At 37.0% G+C, this 17,404-nt stretch overlaps 1 protein-coding gene across 2 annotated transcripts in view; it reads left to right on the forward strand.

Moving 5' to 3' along the window:
* Positions 1-17,404, forward strand: part of ZNRF2 (zinc and ring finger 2) — an 86,180-nt gene that overhangs the window by 42,688 nt on the left and 26,088 nt on the right. For both annotated transcript variants that reach the window (XM_058527688.1, XM_058527681.1), the window contains exon 2: positions 3,913-4,008. In XM_058527688.1, the coding sequence (XP_058383671.1) occupies positions 3,913-4,008 (96 nt within the window). The remainder of the gene's footprint in view (positions 1-3,912; positions 4,009-17,404) is intronic.

Raw genomic sequence — 17,404 nt, forward strand, 5'->3', positions numbered from 1 at the left:
TTTCAGGGACAGTTTCAGTTGATTTATTTTTTTTTCCTTTGAATGGGCCATGCTTTCCTGTTCTTTGTATACCTTGTGTTTTTTTGTTGAAAACTGGACATTTGTATCTAATAATGTGGTAACTCTGGAAATCAGATTCTCTTCCTTCCCCAGGTTCTCCTGTTTTTTATTACTGTTTTTTGGGATGTTGTAGGCTGTCTCCATGTGGAGGATCATCAGCCTGAGGTATAAACTTAACATCTTCTCAGGTCTTTTCTGAGCTTTCCCTAGGCATGCACAGTCACTTTCTAATTTTCCCTGTATATGCAGTGGTTTTTGAATGTCCTAGTCTTTAATGTCTGGTTCCCAAAAGGGGAAAAAGGGAAAAATGAAGGAGGAAAAAAGGTTGCAGGCCCTTTAAATCTCCTTGAAGTCTCTTCAGCCAGAGTGGGAGGGGCCTGTAGCAATGGGGAGAGCTGCAACAACAATGACTGCTCTTCTCTTTGCCTGTACTTCCTGGATCAGAAGCAACAATCAGGAATCAGAGTGCTTTTTTGGAGAACTGGGGCCTTTTTGCTCACCCTGGCTCCTGCAAGCCGTGTGTAAGCTGCTCTAGGAGCAAATGCACCGCTGCCTGCCAGGTGTCTGGGGGTGGGGAAGGGGTAGCTACTGCTGTGCTAGGAGCTGAAATTAACCACAATGTACTGTCCAAGTCTTCCTCTGGAAATTGCAAGTCTTCAGTAGACCCCAGAGTTCCAAAATTGTTCCCTCAGACAGATTCAACCAGTGTTTCCTGTTCCACCATCTTCCCCAAATCCTCTCTCTGTGCATGTATTTTTTTGTATTTTGGGGGACATACCTTCTGGGTGAGATCCTAGAAGTGGGATTGCTGGATCAGAAGATAAATACATATGTAATCTAGTTAGATATTGCCAAATTACCTCTGAGATGTTGTACAGTTCTGCATTCTTAGTAGCAATGTACGCAAGTACCTGTTTCTGCACAGCCTATCAACAATGTGTGGTCAGGCTTTTGAGTTTTTGCCAATCTGGGCTGAGTAATGATATCTTAATGTAGAGAATAAATTAGAGCCTAAGGAGAGACAACGGCATGTACAAAGAATCACCTGGATTTCTAGTTAAATACGGTGAGTTAAACACATGTTTCTCTCTCCTCCATCCTAAAACCTACTAAAATGAGAATAAAAAAGTAAACAAGAACTTGAGAGGAAAGCACTTTTTATTCTGACACTGTACAGTTTTTCCTTTGTTTAAGGGTCATTTGCATATCTTTTTGGTGAAAACTTTTGCCCATTTTTCTAAGAGATATTTGGTTTTCCTTAATTTTTAAGAGTTCTTTATACATTAAGAATATTGTCCTTTGTGATATATGTTGTAAATATTTTCTTTTGAATTTGCTTCTGCTGTGTTTTAACTTTGCAAAAAAAATTTTTTAATTGCATTGTGTTTATGAGAGAGGCCCTGAAAAGCTGATTGGAAGCTTTATGTGTAAGACTAGGGCTTATCACCAGACGAGGAGCTTGATGTTTCATTCTGTGGGACCTTTTGATTTAAGAGAAGAATCTTCCAATTTCTTGGTAGAGATGGAATAAAGGAGATTGGTGGGAGGGGCCCTTTTCAGTATGTAGGTTTTTATTCCCTTGTTTTCTTCCCTTCCCATTGCTGTGCCTGGCGTTCTCAAGTCAATCTATTTTCGGTCTTTTTTTCTATAGTAAACCTTTATTTCCTGCTCTAGTTGGAGAACTGTAGTTGCTTGGCTATATGTCATAGGTTGGGGATCTGGGGATAATTTTTTATTCAGTCTTTCAGTCTCACTGGAGGTATAGATTCCTGAGTCCTTTGGGAATTATGTAGTGAGAATTGGCTTACTTCTGCAGATACTTAGGATGTCTCTTTTCTCACTTCCTGTTAATTCCTTCATCTGTTTTCTTCTCATCTGCTGTTGTTTCCTTTTAAGTTCTTCTTTATCTTATTTTTATTTTATTCTCATTTTAGTGGGGTTTAGATAGGAGGAGAAAGAGACACATTAGTTTATTGTATTTGGCTAGAAGTCCTGGTGGTTCTTTGTACATAGTTTTCTCTCTTCAGGCTCTACTTTGTGGGCAGTTGGAATGCTCTCAATGGTTCATGGTATTGCACTTTTGTTTGATAATTTAGAGTTTATGTGCCAGTACTCAGATGATTCTGATCAGTGGTTAGAAAATTGGTTGCCCTTTGCCCTCTTTTAGTCCTGTTTAACTTCAAGGGAAGAACATTTTTACAATTCCAAGGAAAAGATTGTTAATTGGTCCTTGAAATATGAATGCTGCTTGAGAGTCTCTGTCTTCTCCCCATTTGATCCAATCTTGCTATATTGTATGGTCTTTGTTTGGAGATTTTAGCTTTTTTGTAGTTTTGTTTTAGTTAAATCCCCTTTCCTTTTTCTTCTTTTTTAATTTGGTGATTTTTCAAGAAGGGAAAGTAAACATACCTTTATTCCTTTCTTTTAAAATGCATTTAATACAGTGTGAAAAGTATTCAAAACCATATATTTCGTTTAGAAAGTTGAATACCTGGATTAAGTACCCATGCCAAAACCTGTTCCTGATTTGTATAAAGTTCTGCGTGAGGTGTGATTCTGGTCTGACTCATTTGTTTCCAGTGAGTTTCCTGTCACCACGAAGGGAGGAGAGTACCTGTGAGAACACATGTATACTGGAAGTAGAGAGCTGCCAGAATCTGAGGCAGCTTTAGGGACTAGTTTCTTTCACTACCCTTCTTATTAGCTGTTGTTTCTCACGGCACTTCTGCTTCTCTCTGCACATCTGCTCCAAGATGTCCATGTGAACCATTTTTCTGTGCCTGCCGATAGTTTCTGTTCTAAGTTCAGCTTACACATGAGCCAAGATGGACACTCCAGTCTCTCTCTTACCTACATGTGCCCTTTCTGCTTCAGCTCTTCACAGCTGACCAGTGTACTCTCCTGCTGTTTCTGTCATATTTCCAGGAAAAATGGATTGGCCCTGACCATCTTTTTGTGCCACTTCTGATCTGTTATTCCTAGCCAAATTATAAATTGGCTGTTTTGGATCAGGTGTTCGGTGCGGATCAAGCAACTTAGGAATGTCCGGTGGGTGGGGGGAGTAGTGGGGCAGCAGGGAAACAGCAAGGAACCATGGATGGGACTGTTCTCATTGGTAAGTGAGGGGGCAGGTTAGAGCTGACTACATAACGTGGTCTCTCCTTCAGCATGCCAGTTTATTTTTAATAGAGTAAGCAAATAGTTCAGGTTGAATATTGCAGGAAACTAGCTAATACGTAAGTGTCAAAATTGACTGAGAAGTCTGCCCTGTTTGATGCTATTTTTCATTTGCATTGTAACTTGAGTAGCATGGTGTGGCAGAAAGACCGCTATACTAGAAGTTAGGAGTCTTAGATTCTAGATCTGCTTTTGCTGTTCTGAAAGCCTTCACTTTCTTCACCAGATAAATTTTTAAAAGGTCTGTGGAGTAGAATAGTTTCTAAGGTACTATCTAGCTATAAAACCTTGTGACTCAAACTGGGAAAGATAATTTCTACAAGGATGGTCAGAATACAAAGCTATTATAACAAAATCGTAAGTTCAAGTTAATGTAAAAAAATATTAGAAACAAGAATGATTGGACTCATACTTTAGAAAAAGAAACTGGAGTTTTGTAGTGAACCAAATTCTCCTCATTTGAACTGTTTTATTTGAAATGGGGTGGTCTTCATAAACTGATGTAAGTTAGATATTATAGTCACAAACTGTCTTCTCACCTTAAGTTGCACATAAGGTGTATTACTGTAAGTGTAATATTGAAGTTTGAAGTGCTTTTTGTCTTCCATGCTTTTTTAAAAAACATAGTTGGATATCGAGAATAGTTAAGTAACATAAGTTTCTTTTACTTTTTAGGATTTAAGTGCCCTGTATGCTCAAAATTTGTACCCTCAGATGAAATGGATTTGCATCTTGTGATGTGTTTAACAAAGCCAAGAATAACATATAATGGTAAGTCCCGTGCTTTAAAATAATATTTTAAATGAGGATTACCTTAGATTTTATGAATTTCATGTTTCAGGTAAAATTTAAAAGGCAAGGAAGGACCATTGACAAGCCCTGGAGCTAAGTGGTATTTTAGTTAAGTCTGGTGATTTGGCTGTGCTGTTCTTTCCTGACCACAATCTCCAGATACTCAAAAGCCTAGGGGAGGTTCAATGTAGTCTCAGTACGTTTTGAAATAGACTTGAAAAAAAAATCAGATAGTTCATTTCTAATGTTAAGTAAATAGAATAAAATAAAGGAAAAATGAGAGCTTTTTTCAAAATTTCATAAGTAGAAAGACAAACTTCTTTTTTTTTTAAAGATTTTATTTATTTATTTTTCCCCCCAAAGCCCCAGTAGATAGTTGTATGTCATAGCTGCACATCCTTCTAGTTGATGTATGTGGGACGCGGCCTCAGCATGGCCGGAGAAGCGGTACATGGGTGCGCGCCCGGGATCGGGACCCAGGCCACCAGCAGCGGAGCGCACGCACTTAACCGCTAAGCCACGGGGCTGGCCCTAGAAAGACAAACTTCAAAAGGTTATGAGAGGGGCCCTCCTGGTGGCGCATAGCGGTTAAGTTCGCGCGTTGCACTTCGGTGGCCCGGGGTTCCCCGGTTTGGATCCTGGGTACAGACCTACTCACTGCTCATCAGTCTGTGCTGAGGCATCGTCCCACTTAACAGAGCTACAAATCTACAACTATGATATACAACTATGTACTGGGGCTTTGGGGAGAAAAGAGAAAAAAAACAAAAAGAGGAAGACTGGCAACAGATGTTAGCTCTGGGCCAATCTTCTTCAAAAAAAAAAAGGCTGTGGGGGCCGGCCCCGTGGCTTAGTGGTTAAGTGCGGGCGCTCCGCTGTTGGCGGCCCGGGTTAGGATCCTGGGCGCGCACCGCCGCACCGCTTCTCCGGCCATGCTGAGGCGGTGTCCCACATACAGCAACTGGAAGGATGTGCAACTATGACATACAACTATCTGCTGGGGCTTTGGGGGGAAACAAAACAAAAAAAAAAGAGGGGGATTGGCAATAGATGTTAGCTCAGAGCCGGTCTTCCTCAGCAAAAAGAGGAGGATTAGCATAGATGTTAGCTCAGGGCTGATCTTCCTAAAAAAAAAAAACAAACAAAAATAATAAAAAAAAATTTAAAAAAAAAAGGCTGTGAGAAATGTCAGATTTTTCAACTGTTAAATTTGGTTTGAAATAGAATGAGTAGGAAGAGTACCAGTAAACAATGAAGCCAGCTGAAAGACTGACCTCATTCAACAAATGTCTTTTGCATACCTATCAAGTATGAGGTAAAGTGTTAGGAACTTGGAATATAGCAGTGAATAAAACAGAGATGGATCCTACAGCCTAGGATCAGCCAAAGGCTAATCAGCGTAGTAGCACTTAGTCAACAATCTGAGATTTCTCCAGATTACAGAAATGTTGGGAGGGTTAGAATTTAATGTTAAAATGAACATGTTACTTTGAGTAGCTTTTTTGCAAATTGATTTAGGAATCTCTCTCTCTAAAAGGTAGTGTTTCAGCCACACTGTTACAGTGGTGACCATAGAGTACTTTTTCCCATTCATTTTCCAGTGAATAAGTAAAGTAGCTTTTACCAATTCCTTTGAATAGTACATGTGCCTATTGATTATATCCAAACTTTTTGCATTATGAAATTAAATCGGCTACTTTGCAATCTAGTTGAAATTCAGTTACTTAAAAAGCATTCTCATTTAGGTTCAAAATTTGAGGTAAAAGTTATTGGGCTTGTTTCTCATACTTACCCCATTATCTTATTGTTACCCTCCATAATTATTATATTTATTACAGGTGTCTTTAAAATAAATATCCTTAAATCTTAAGCCTTTGGCCTTGAATTTTAAAAGCACAAATATATTTCTTTTGACCATATAATGTATTTGCACACAATCTTAGTATTCTGTACATTTACTTTTTGTGTAATAGATCTAGAATACAGTCTTTCTGTGTGTTGATATTTGGCAGTTTTTTTTGTGTGTGTGTGAGGAAAATTAGCCCTGAGCTAACATGCGATGCCAGTCCTCCTCCCTTTGCAGAGGAAGATTGGCCCTGGGCCAACATCTGCGCCCATCTTCCTCCACCGTATATGGGACGCTGCCACAGCATGGCTTGACAAGCGGTATGTCGCTGTGCGCCCAGGATCCAAAGCTGCGAACCCTGGGCTGCCGCTGCAGCGTAGCACGCACCCGACCACTACACCACTGCGGGGGGGGGGGGGGGCGCCAATATTTGGCAGTTTTTAATTTCCTGATTTAACTATCCTCAGGTCATTAAAGTTTTCTACTAGATCACTGATTTGGTATCTTAAAGAACCAATATGTTACCTTCTGCTTGGGGATACTGTAAGCCAAGTATTCAGGTTTTAAATATTTGGCAGTATTCCAATTCAGAGGTTAGCAAACTTAATACAAAAAGTAAATAAAGTTGCAGCCATTTTTAAGAATGGCTGTCTACTTTAAGGTAGGTACATCTGGAATTTTTGAATTTGTTAAAAATATATTAACTGTCTATAAACATTCGAAAGAAGCAAAAACAGCTTCATAAAAATTATATATGGTTTTTGAAGTTTTAAAACTTGGACAGTGGCCAACTATGGGTAAAAGGAGAAGGAGCTTTGATTGGCTTATTTAGGTTAGAGGTGGGGGATTCCACAGGCTGTGGGAATTCTAACACCACTCTATTTTGAAGGCAGAGCCCTGCAGGGGAGAAAAAATAATCCCTCTATCCTTCTGAGTTCTTGGCTGAGACCCCTGTAATAAAAGATTAACAAGAGAAAAACAAGCAAAAGTTTATTAACATGTGTACCTCCTGTATGTGTGGGAGATACCCAGGGAAAAATGAGAAAATCTCCGAGGTGGTTTAGAATTTGGGCTTAAATACCTTCTTCAGCAAAAGACAAAGAAGGGGGAAAGGCAGTAATGGAAGGTTACCAGGAAGGTCATGGTAAACAAGGATTTGTTATGAAGATTTAAGTTGGTGCCTTTTCCATCGATAAGATTCTCTTGTAATATTCTCGTGTGATTTAGACTCATCTTTCTGTTCCTGGTACAGAGAGGGAGACACTTACAAATGATTTCCTTTATAAATGTAAAATTTCCCTCAGTAAAGGGTAACTTTTGTTTTCAGAGCTTCTGTATCTGCTGTTTCTTAATCCGTTTAAAATAATGCTTATGCCAAAGAAGCATATTTTGGGGTAGCATATTCTGCTACCCTTCAGTCCCCAAAATCTCATCTATCACATGTGATGAGTCTGTGTAAAAATTGGCCTCTTTCACACCTGAGCAAGGCATCTAGGATTTCTATAAAGTTTAGAACAAGGTGAGTCAGACAGTCTCTGAAATGAATCTTTTTAGTCACCTGGACTCCTCACAACCTAATATTTGAATTCCTAAAAGTCAATGCCATAGAGAGATAAGCATTAGAGAGATTGGGCCTCTAAATCGTGTTAATACTCAAACAAGAGAATTATATTCAGCACAGTGCTTGTAAATTTATACCTTTTGTAGCCTTTCCTAAAATAGCTAGATCTGAAATTTTGAAATTTATGTTAAATATATATTAATTTAACTATCCATAAACATCCACAGTTGCAAGAAGAATACTTGGGCTTGTTTTTCAGGCTGAATATATTTATAGTCAAACTCCAGAATAGGATAAATTCCAGAAATTTGAATGTAAGTTGATGATTTGGAGTTTCAAATTCGTACTCCCAGAAATGATATTCTAAATGTTGGTTTAGTTTCCAGACTATCCCACAAAAGCTTTCTTATTTTTTAAAAATCTGTAATATATCAAATACCCAAGTCCTGGTAGCTGGAGAAGAAAATGGACTGGCTAGGTGGAAGCTCTCAGGGTTTAGGCATCTGGTTCAGCAAAGGTTCAGATAGGAGGCCCAAGGCAATCATGGCAGGGAATTATTCAGAATGATATGAGTGGTTATTGCAGGTGGTATTTTGGCAGCATGGAAAAAATGCAGAATGCCACGATGAGTGTTCATCTGTGTAGATTGCCCTTAAGTCAGGGACTACCTATTTCATATACTTTCCCTCCTTCATGTGCTTCATTGTTTAGTTTATGGGCTTAGTAATTTGTTGTGTAGTCTATGAACTTAATATAAATTTTATGAGCATAGAGTCTCTCTTCATTTCTTTGCTCCTCATCTTCTAAAATGTTTCAGAACAAACTGAAAATTGAATACTGTTAGCAAATTCTTAGTCTTGATTGTGTTGGTCTTTAAACTTCATTGGATCATAGCATGTTTTGCATCATGTAAAGTTCAGTTTTTATTTTAGACTTCTGTGATTGAGGGCAGTACGATTTGTATTTAAGAAACCTTTGTTTTATTTGTAGTTGATACTGTGTGTATGCATGTGTACCTGTAGAGAGGTTAACTTGAAATAAGTTTGTCTTTTGAGAGTTAATTTTGAACTCATGTAGTGAATCAAAGAACTTTTCAAAATCATCAGAAAGAAGACTGGCTTTATGGATAGAGTAAGATGTGATTATTGCTCTGTTAAACATATTTGAAGAAAGATTGAGTCAATTGGAAGGCAGCTTGTTTTGCAATGAAAATGAGGACAAATGATCCCAACTTCTGTGCTGTCTGTGGGAGAATGTATCGTGTCTCGCTCACACAAATGTTGAACGTAGATTGCGGCAGGCAGTCAGCACTCTGATTCCAGTGTGCACGTGCAGTCTTCTAATGACCTGGCTTTCCGTGTAGCGTATTTGCAGGAAAGAACGTATTTTCTCTCTTTGTAGATACTGTCTGGCTTTCCAGGCAGTTGTGGTTCTCATTTTAAGTTGTAAACTTGCTTTCTGCCTTACATACTATATTTTCTTGGTTTTAAGATTCCCCTCCGCCCCCTGTTTTAATCTTTCTGAATTCAGGATCCTTTCTGAAATTGGCATGTCTCTTATAATTGAGGTAAGAGAAAAAAACCTGCCAACCACCAAGCGGAATTTTAAATCAGGCAGTTATTGCCTGAGTTGATGTGAACTTTGCCTTCTGTGGAAGGTTTCTGTTATCTAATTTGACCTTTCTGTTCATTTATTTGCATTGGTGATTTCTGTGGTTGAGTTTTAACTTAAATGTGAATTCCTAATTGTAGTTTCAAATGACTTCATCAAGATTACATTATGAATTGAAGTTATTTTTTGTACTATAAATTGAGAGTCATGCTATTCAGTGAAATTAAAGCCAGTAGAAAGTGTCACATCCCTTATACTATGTTATAGAAATTTCAGAGTAGACAACATCCCAGAAGAGGTTGGCAAAACAAAAGCAAAACTGTTCTAAAACCCACATGGGATTCCTGTAGAAAAATACAGTCACCTTCTATTAAAGGTGAACTTGTAATGAAAAATTTTAAATGTATAAGGAGTGAGAGTCAGCAGATATGACTAGAATTACCACTCCAAGAACTTTAGAACTATAAATATGTTTATTTTCAAATCATTAAAATAAAAGGATGAATAGGAAATAAGTAAAAAATAAGACACATTGTGAATAAGATGCAAATGGAACTCTTTAGACATTAGCCATTGAAATTAAAATCTCAACAAATAGGATAAGCAGCAGATTAGATAGAGCTGCAAGGAGAATTAGTGAAGTACAAGATGGATCTGAGGAAATTACACAGAGTGTAACAGAGAGAGTGATGGGAAATATCAGAAAGGTGTGCATGGCCTGGAGCCTGGAAAAGAGCATGCACCATGCTTATAATAATCTCAGAAAAAGAGATGGAATTGACTTTTGGTCTCCAGTTCCACATGTAGGAAGTTTGGCCTTAGCCACTCTGTCCTAACAACAAGTAAAAAGCTGAACAGACTGAAAAATTAACGACTCTTATTGGACCTATAAGAGATGGAAGGGCACAGAGCAAACTGCCGCCCCCAAGATTGTAGAGACAGGCAAATACAGGAAGTCTTGGGTTTTGACTTACTGAGCAGAGACTCAATAGCTGGAACCATCGCAGGAACCAGTGCCAGAGGAGGAACATCTGAACTGTAATTGATGAATTGCTGGGGGCTCAGTGTGGGCAAGTCTGAGAGCTTAAAACTTCAGAGGGATCCAGTCACAGTGGGAGCCCCACAGTATTACAAGATTTGCTTCCAGGAGCTCTACCAGGTTCCCACAGTAAATATTGGAGAAGAATCCCCTCTTGCTTCTGGCAGGGGGAGGGGAAAAGGAACCATTTGAAATATGCCAGAGGACTATGTTCTTAACAAGGCCTGCCTCAGGGGAAACTAGTTAACCAGAGCCTAACTGAACCTGGGAGAAGGGAAGTACTCAATTCCAGCCCACTCTAGCCAATCCTGTTCCACCTAATGGGGGAGAAAAAAAACTGAGAAACACTTGTGAAGTTCATGGTCCAGAGGCACAGGCACACTAAAAGACTGACACTTAATCATAGAACTGTAGAAATCTTCCCCTCTTCCCCTACCTTCACCACAATACTAAAGGCCTATTTACAGCAGTTCCTTTCATCTGGTGTATCATAACTGGCTATCAAGAGAAAATCACAAGGCATACGAGAAAAAAATTTTTTTAAAGAGACAGAACAAGCATCAGAACCAGACATGGCAAGGATGTTGGAATTATCAGACTGGGAATTTAAAACAACTATGATTAATATACTAAGGTCTCTCATGGATAAAGTAGACAGCATGGAAAACAGATGGGCAGTATAAAAAGAGATGGAAATCCTAAGAAAGAACCAAAAAGAAATGCTAGAGATCAAGAACACTGTAACAGAAATGAAGAATGCCTTTAATAGGCTGGACACAGCTGAGGAAAGAATCTCTGAAGTAGAGGATATATCACTAGAATCCTCGAAAACTGAAAGCAAAGAGAAATAAGACTAAAAATAATCAGATCAGAACATCCAGGGACTGTGGGTCAACTACAAAAGGTGTTACATACGCATAATGGGAGATGGAATTGGTAAGAGGCAATATTTGAAGGGAAATGGCAGAGAACCTTCTAGGATTAGAAGGTTCTGAATCCTGTCCTGAAAGACAGGAATTCTCAGATTTGAAGGAGCGCTATGATCCTGAGCAGTATAAATAAAAATAAATTTATACCTAGAGACACATTAACCAAAAACCAAATAAAAAGAGAATATTAAAGTAACCTGAAAAATAATATTTTACCCTCTTCTACTTGTGTTAACACTTCTAAAATGCTTCTTATTTTGTGTAATAATTTAAAATTTAGCATGTGTTTACTTTATAAAGGTAATGGATCAGAAATGGTCATACAAAAAAAAACTTTACCATATCCAGTTACCAAAATTGTACGCCTATTTTATATGGCACTGAATTCAATTTTACTGCCCTTGTGTTAACATGTAGCTGCTCAAAAGCAGCACTGATTTGCATTTAAAATGTTATAAAGAACAACAGCGGGCTGGCCCGGTGGCGCAGTGGTTACTTGCGAGAGCTCCACTCCGGCGGCCCAGGGTTCGCAGGTTTGGATCTCGGGTGTGCACCAACATGCTGCTTGCTAAGCCATGCTGTGGCGGCATCCCATATAAAGTAGAGGAGGATGGGCACGGATGTTAGCCCAGGGCCAGTCTTTCTCAGGAAAAAAAAAGGGGGAGGATTGGCATCGGATGTTAGCTCAGGGCTAGTCCTTCTCACAAAAAAAAAAAAAAAAAAAAAGAACAGTACTTTGTACAAAGTACAAGCTTTGAATTCAGCTTGCTGAGGTCAGATCCCTATTCTATCGTGTAATGGCTGTGTAATCTTGGTCTTGGTTTTCTCTCCTGTAAATTTAGGACTAGAAGTCATGCCTATCTTCGTAGAGTTACTGTGAGAATCAAATGAGAAATGGTGCATAGTTGTTTGTAGGTAGTAAGTGCTAAGTAAATAAGACCTGTTGTTACTACTAAGACCTGTTGCTGCCTTTGACTTTGAGAGGTAAACATATGGTAGGTGCCGTATTTAACATACTAACAAATCTAAAATTCTTTTGCTGTATTTTTTTAAAAGCCCATAGTTGTTTAATTTCAAATTAGATGTCTAAAAGTCTTGCATGGCAATAATAGTTCTGTAATATATGGAGAAGTAGGGGGTGGGAGGATAATTAGAAAACTACTTGCTCTTATATGATGGGACAATTTATTTTTATTTTTTTGTGTGAGGAAGACTAGCCCTGAGCTAACCTCCGATGCCAATCCTCCCCTTTTTTTCTTGAGAAAGATTGGCCCTAGGCTAACATCTGTGCCCATCTTCCTCTACTTTATATGGGACACCACCATAGCATGGCTTAACAAGCGGTGCGTCGGGGTGTGCCTGGGATCTGAACCTGCGAACCCCGGGCCGCTGCAGCGGAGTGCGCGCACTTAACTGCTTGCACCACCAGGCCGGCCCCCTGATGTGACAATTTAAAGGTGCAATTTAATGAAAAAATATTTTCCTACTTTTTATAAGTAATATGGTGGCCTACACATTCTGAAATCTGAAGTCTAGATTTGATGATAGGCAGATTGTGATGTTGGTAGAAGTATAGCTCTTTTCATATTCTGAATAGAAATAGAAATACTGTAAAAAGCTGTCTGTACATGTATAAATGTGTTTATCTTAAGGTACATTCTTTCCTTAAGGCTTATTATAAAAGAAGATACATAGAATAGAAATTGAAATAAAAATACATAGTTCAGTGAGAAGGAATTCTGGTAGATCTTTAAAGTATGAAGTAGGTTTCAGATTCCATTTCTGATTTCACGAATAAAATTTGAGAAAGAAGATGACACCTCTTTTCTTTGTTTACTGATTCTTAATTTGTCTCGTCATTTCATAGATCTTTATATAAGCCTTGCCTTTTTGTGTTCTCCTTATCCTTGTATCACTTTCATAGTTTTTTTTTTTTTAATCATTCCAACATTCAAAGTAAGCTTTCTTGATTTTAAGAAATCAGAAGAAGAAACAGAACAGAGACCTTAAAAAGATTTTTGGAGTGTTAAGAAACCAAGTGAACCAATATAGCTGTCCTCAAAGGGAAAAAGATTTTTTTCTCCTGGTCACAGTTCTTATTTTGGTTAAGATGTGGTATTGACAAACTCTCATTTTAAAGGGATTCTAATACAAATATTAATAAAATGCATTTCCAAATTTATCTCATTTTTGTTTCCTCAATATAAGAGCACAGCTAGGATTCAGCCCATATCTGTCAACCGTTTTGCCCTTTCACAAAATATTTTACATCTGTCTACATAGTAAAAGATAAATTAGTCTATTTAGACATTTAATCTAGACCTTGAAAGGATTAATAAGATTTACAGAGAAATGGAGGACATGTTTAGAAGTAACAACTAGACAGGTATAGTTTCAGGCAAAGGAGAAGGATAAAAGAGAATTGAAGGTGCAAAGATAAATTATGACTATATAATGAAGTTTTTTAAAATAAGTTATTTGGAATTTGAAAGATTAATCTTGGTATTAATTTGCAAAAATGTTTGTAAGGAAAAGAACTTCTTAAATACCAGTTTGGAGAACGTATGGTACTTTATGTGGGAAGTGGTTAGATCATGTGTTGGGAGGAGAAAGAAACAGATGTCAAAGGCATAATAAAGAAAGGATGAATTGGGTTTAGTGATTGCTGGAAATGGAGAGGGAGGAGTCACAGGTATCTTGAGGGTTGGCAGTGGAGTGATTCCATTTGGGATAAAGAGATTGTAAGAGAGTACCTAGCTGCTCTAAACAATATGTGAGGGCTATTGATCTTTGCAAAATGTGAAAATTATGAAATGTGATTTTTTTAAGAATTTTTCCAAAAGAGAAGAGTAAGGATTTTGCTGACGGTAATTGAATATTTTGTTCAAGAAAGATTTTAGAGAGGACTGTTAAAGAAATGGCTTGTGAATATTTTTCCAATCACCATTTATTACTTGTATATCTTTTTTTTTAATGCTTTTTCTCCCCCTTTAAGTCACCTTGGCCTTTGATAATTCAAAACACTGCCCTGGATTTGCCTTAGAGATGGCCTTCAAAAGTATCTTCCGAGCCATTGAGTGGTTTTGTTTCGGGGAAGGCAATATTAACACAGTGGCTCTGCCTTTTTTTGGGAATTGTTTTTAAGTCTTAACATTTTAACAATGTATTAAGGTAATATAACAATAAAGTAATAAAGAAAAATATTCTAGAAAGTTCCACTCTTTTGTCATCTAAATATTTATAATGTTTATGATTTGCTTGATTTCTTTCATTTTGCATGAGACTGATTTTGGAATCTCCAGGCTTCTTGACCTCTCAGCGCCTCCTAGATTATTGTTACTTGGGTCTCCTTTTATCTTAATCCCTTTAAACTGTATTCCTTAGCATTCACCTCAATTCCTAGGCCTTTGCTTGTAATGCTTTTTGATATGAGAGACCTTTTTATAACTGAAAAATCTTTGACACCCAGCACCTAGATCCTGGTTTCTAAATACCATTCTTCAGTAAAAAGAACCATTTCTCCTTGGAGAAATGGCTGATTCTAGGGCTGGAGCAGAGAAAATAAAGAAGAGCCTGGAGCTCTTGTATTGTCTGAAAGCAAGGAAGTGTTCAGAAACCAAAAAGTTGAGGGCATGTCAAAGGAACACAAGAGCTAACCTGAAATAGCTCCCAGTGAATAATTTGAGTAACAAAATTAATATAGCATGGTATTGGATTACAACTCAAAGTATAAAATGTATCTGAGTCCATCAGTCAGTCAGTGAATCAATACAGAAGAGTAAAGCTTAACCTGAAGACTTAATCCTAAAATGCAAACCATACATTCTTCAAATTTTTTAAATTTTAACATTTCTATTTGTTGTGATGTAAAGGGAATCTTCTTCCAAATCTTTTAAATGTGCCATGTGTGCTCTCTGATTTTAAGTACCACCAGTACACACTAGAACTTACCATATATTGCACATGTACAATTTGGAATACATAATCTTAGTTTATTATCAACAATACAAAAGTGGATGAAAGAGATTTGGGGAAATGAGAGCTACTATTGTAAGCCCCAGCAACAAAAGACTATAATTTTCTCCTCCCCAGGTTTTAGAGGGAAAATGTGAGTTAATTTTGTTGAGTTTTATATTGTGGAATTCTCACAGTAAAGAAGTAAAGACTTCTGCTATGAAGTCTTATTTTCTACCTTAAGACTTTTTGTGTTTATTATATACAGAGCACAGATGAGTGAATATAAAGTGTAGTTTATTATTCATTAACATAAGACTCAATTGGATGCAGTGTGTTTTACTCTTTTTTAAATCACTAAGAAAGATGTATACTATCTTTTGTTCCATGCAGTTTTTTAAGATTTTCGGTTTACCTATCAAAGAACGTGGTTTGTCTTCACGTCTGTTTTGATTCATTGAGAACCTATATCTTTAGGGTTAAATTTGTTAAGTATATGCCTAGTATTTTATAGTTTTGTTACTGTTATGAATGGCATTTATTTTTGCCATTTGAATTTCAAGCTGGTTTTGCTGGTATAAAAAGAAGCTATTGGTGTTAGGTGAGTCCTTGGATTTCCTAGATGTGTAACTGTCATCTGCAAATGAAGATAATGTTTTCAAGTGTTTATGCACGTATTTTATTTCTTTGTCTAACTGCATTAGTTTGAAGCTTAAAAACTGTGTAGATAATAGTGGTGCCAGTGGGCATGCCTGTTGTGTTCTGTGTCTTTACTGTTTCACTTTTTAAAAGATGTTTGCTTTGACTTTTGGTAAATCATCTTTATTGTGTAAATGTCATTTTCCTCTCTTTCTCTTTTACTTAAAGCAAAAAAACAGCTTAATTTTATTTAATTTTTCCTCCCCTTTTTATTTGTTGATAAATTATGTTGATAGATTTTTTTAATGTTTTAGTTGAACTGATTTCTAATGTTGTTGGATTTAACTCTGATCATGGGCTATTCCTCTTTTAAAACGTTGCTACCAAGTTTATGCTATCTAAAGATTGTGCTAGTAAAATGAATTGGAAAGCTTTTCATCTTTTCTGTGCTCTGGAATAATTTGAATAACCCAGGAAGTACTGTTTTTTTCATATCACACAGAATTTGACTTTAAAACCATCTATCCTTTTTAAGGTAGATTTTTGGCAGTCTTTCTAACTTCTTTGATTATTAGTGTATTCATGTTCTTCATGTTCTTCCACTTCCTGGGAATATATAAATTTGGGAATTTGTATTTTGCTAGAAAATAATCCTTTTCCTCTAAATTTCCAAATTAATCACCGTAGCAGTGCATATAACATTTTCTTACAATTATTTTCATCTTTTTAATATCTTTGGTTGTATTACCTTTTTCATTCTAATATTGTGTATTTTTGTTTTTGTACTTTTGTACTTTAGGCTAGTTAAAAGGGCATATATTTATTTAATTGATATTTTTAAAGAAGCTACTTTAGAATTGTAAATAAAGGTACTAATTTATGAGTACCAAGTACTAAGTAAAGCTGCTTAGTTTATTTCTTTTTAATCTTTCAATTTTAATAATAAGATTATTTTAGAAATAGAAATATTTTTCTTATAAGGGCTTTATTTACATCTGAGATTTTAATATGAAATGTTCTTTTTGTTAATTTCTAGATAATTTCTCATTTCAATTTTCAATCTCTTTGATTCAGAGGTTAACTAGAAAAAAAATGCTTCTTAGTTTCGAAAATAAATTTTGGGGGGGAGGAATTTAATGGGAAGTCATTTTGATCTTGATATTAGAGAATGCTGCCCATAATATCTATATTTTTGAAATTTATTCATGTTTTCTTTGTGGCTGAGTACATCATTGAGCTCTGTAAATCGTGAATATCAGCATTTTCTTGTGCCAGTTCCTCAAGCCCCAGTCCTCACAGGGTGACGTGAAGAGGGCTGGGTGACATCTGCACACTCAGTGAGTTACATTACAGAAGAGGGACCCTGAGTTTAGGGAACCCGAATGTTTTATTGTGGGAAGTCAGCAGGCCTGCCCTTTCCTCTGGAGGGCACACTCTCTGTCTTCCAAGGCTGTTTGCTATTCCAAGATCCTTGAAAAGATAGTCTAAGACATGTAGAAACATGAGAGACCCTTGGAGAATTGTCTCCCAACAATTTCCTTTTATTTGTATTTGTCTGCTATCTTTGCTCATCCTTTTCTTTTCTTTTAATTAATTTTAATTTTATGCTTGAATAGGTAATATGTTTGCATGGTTTCAAAGCAAAGAGATATAAAGGATATCTGGTGACGTCTCTTCTCACCTCAGACCCTCAGTCATCCTTTCCAGAGGTGGCCAATACTACCAGTTTCTTGTGATCCTTCCAGAGATATTTAATGTATATGCAAACAAATATATACATATATTCTGCCCTCACA

Source organism: Diceros bicornis, chromosome 3 (assembly GCF_020826845.1).
Source record: "Diceros bicornis minor isolate mBicDic1 chromosome 3, mDicBic1.mat.cur, whole genome shotgun sequence".
Lineage (NCBI taxonomy): Eukaryota > Metazoa > Chordata > Mammalia > Perissodactyla > Rhinocerotidae > Diceros > Diceros bicornis.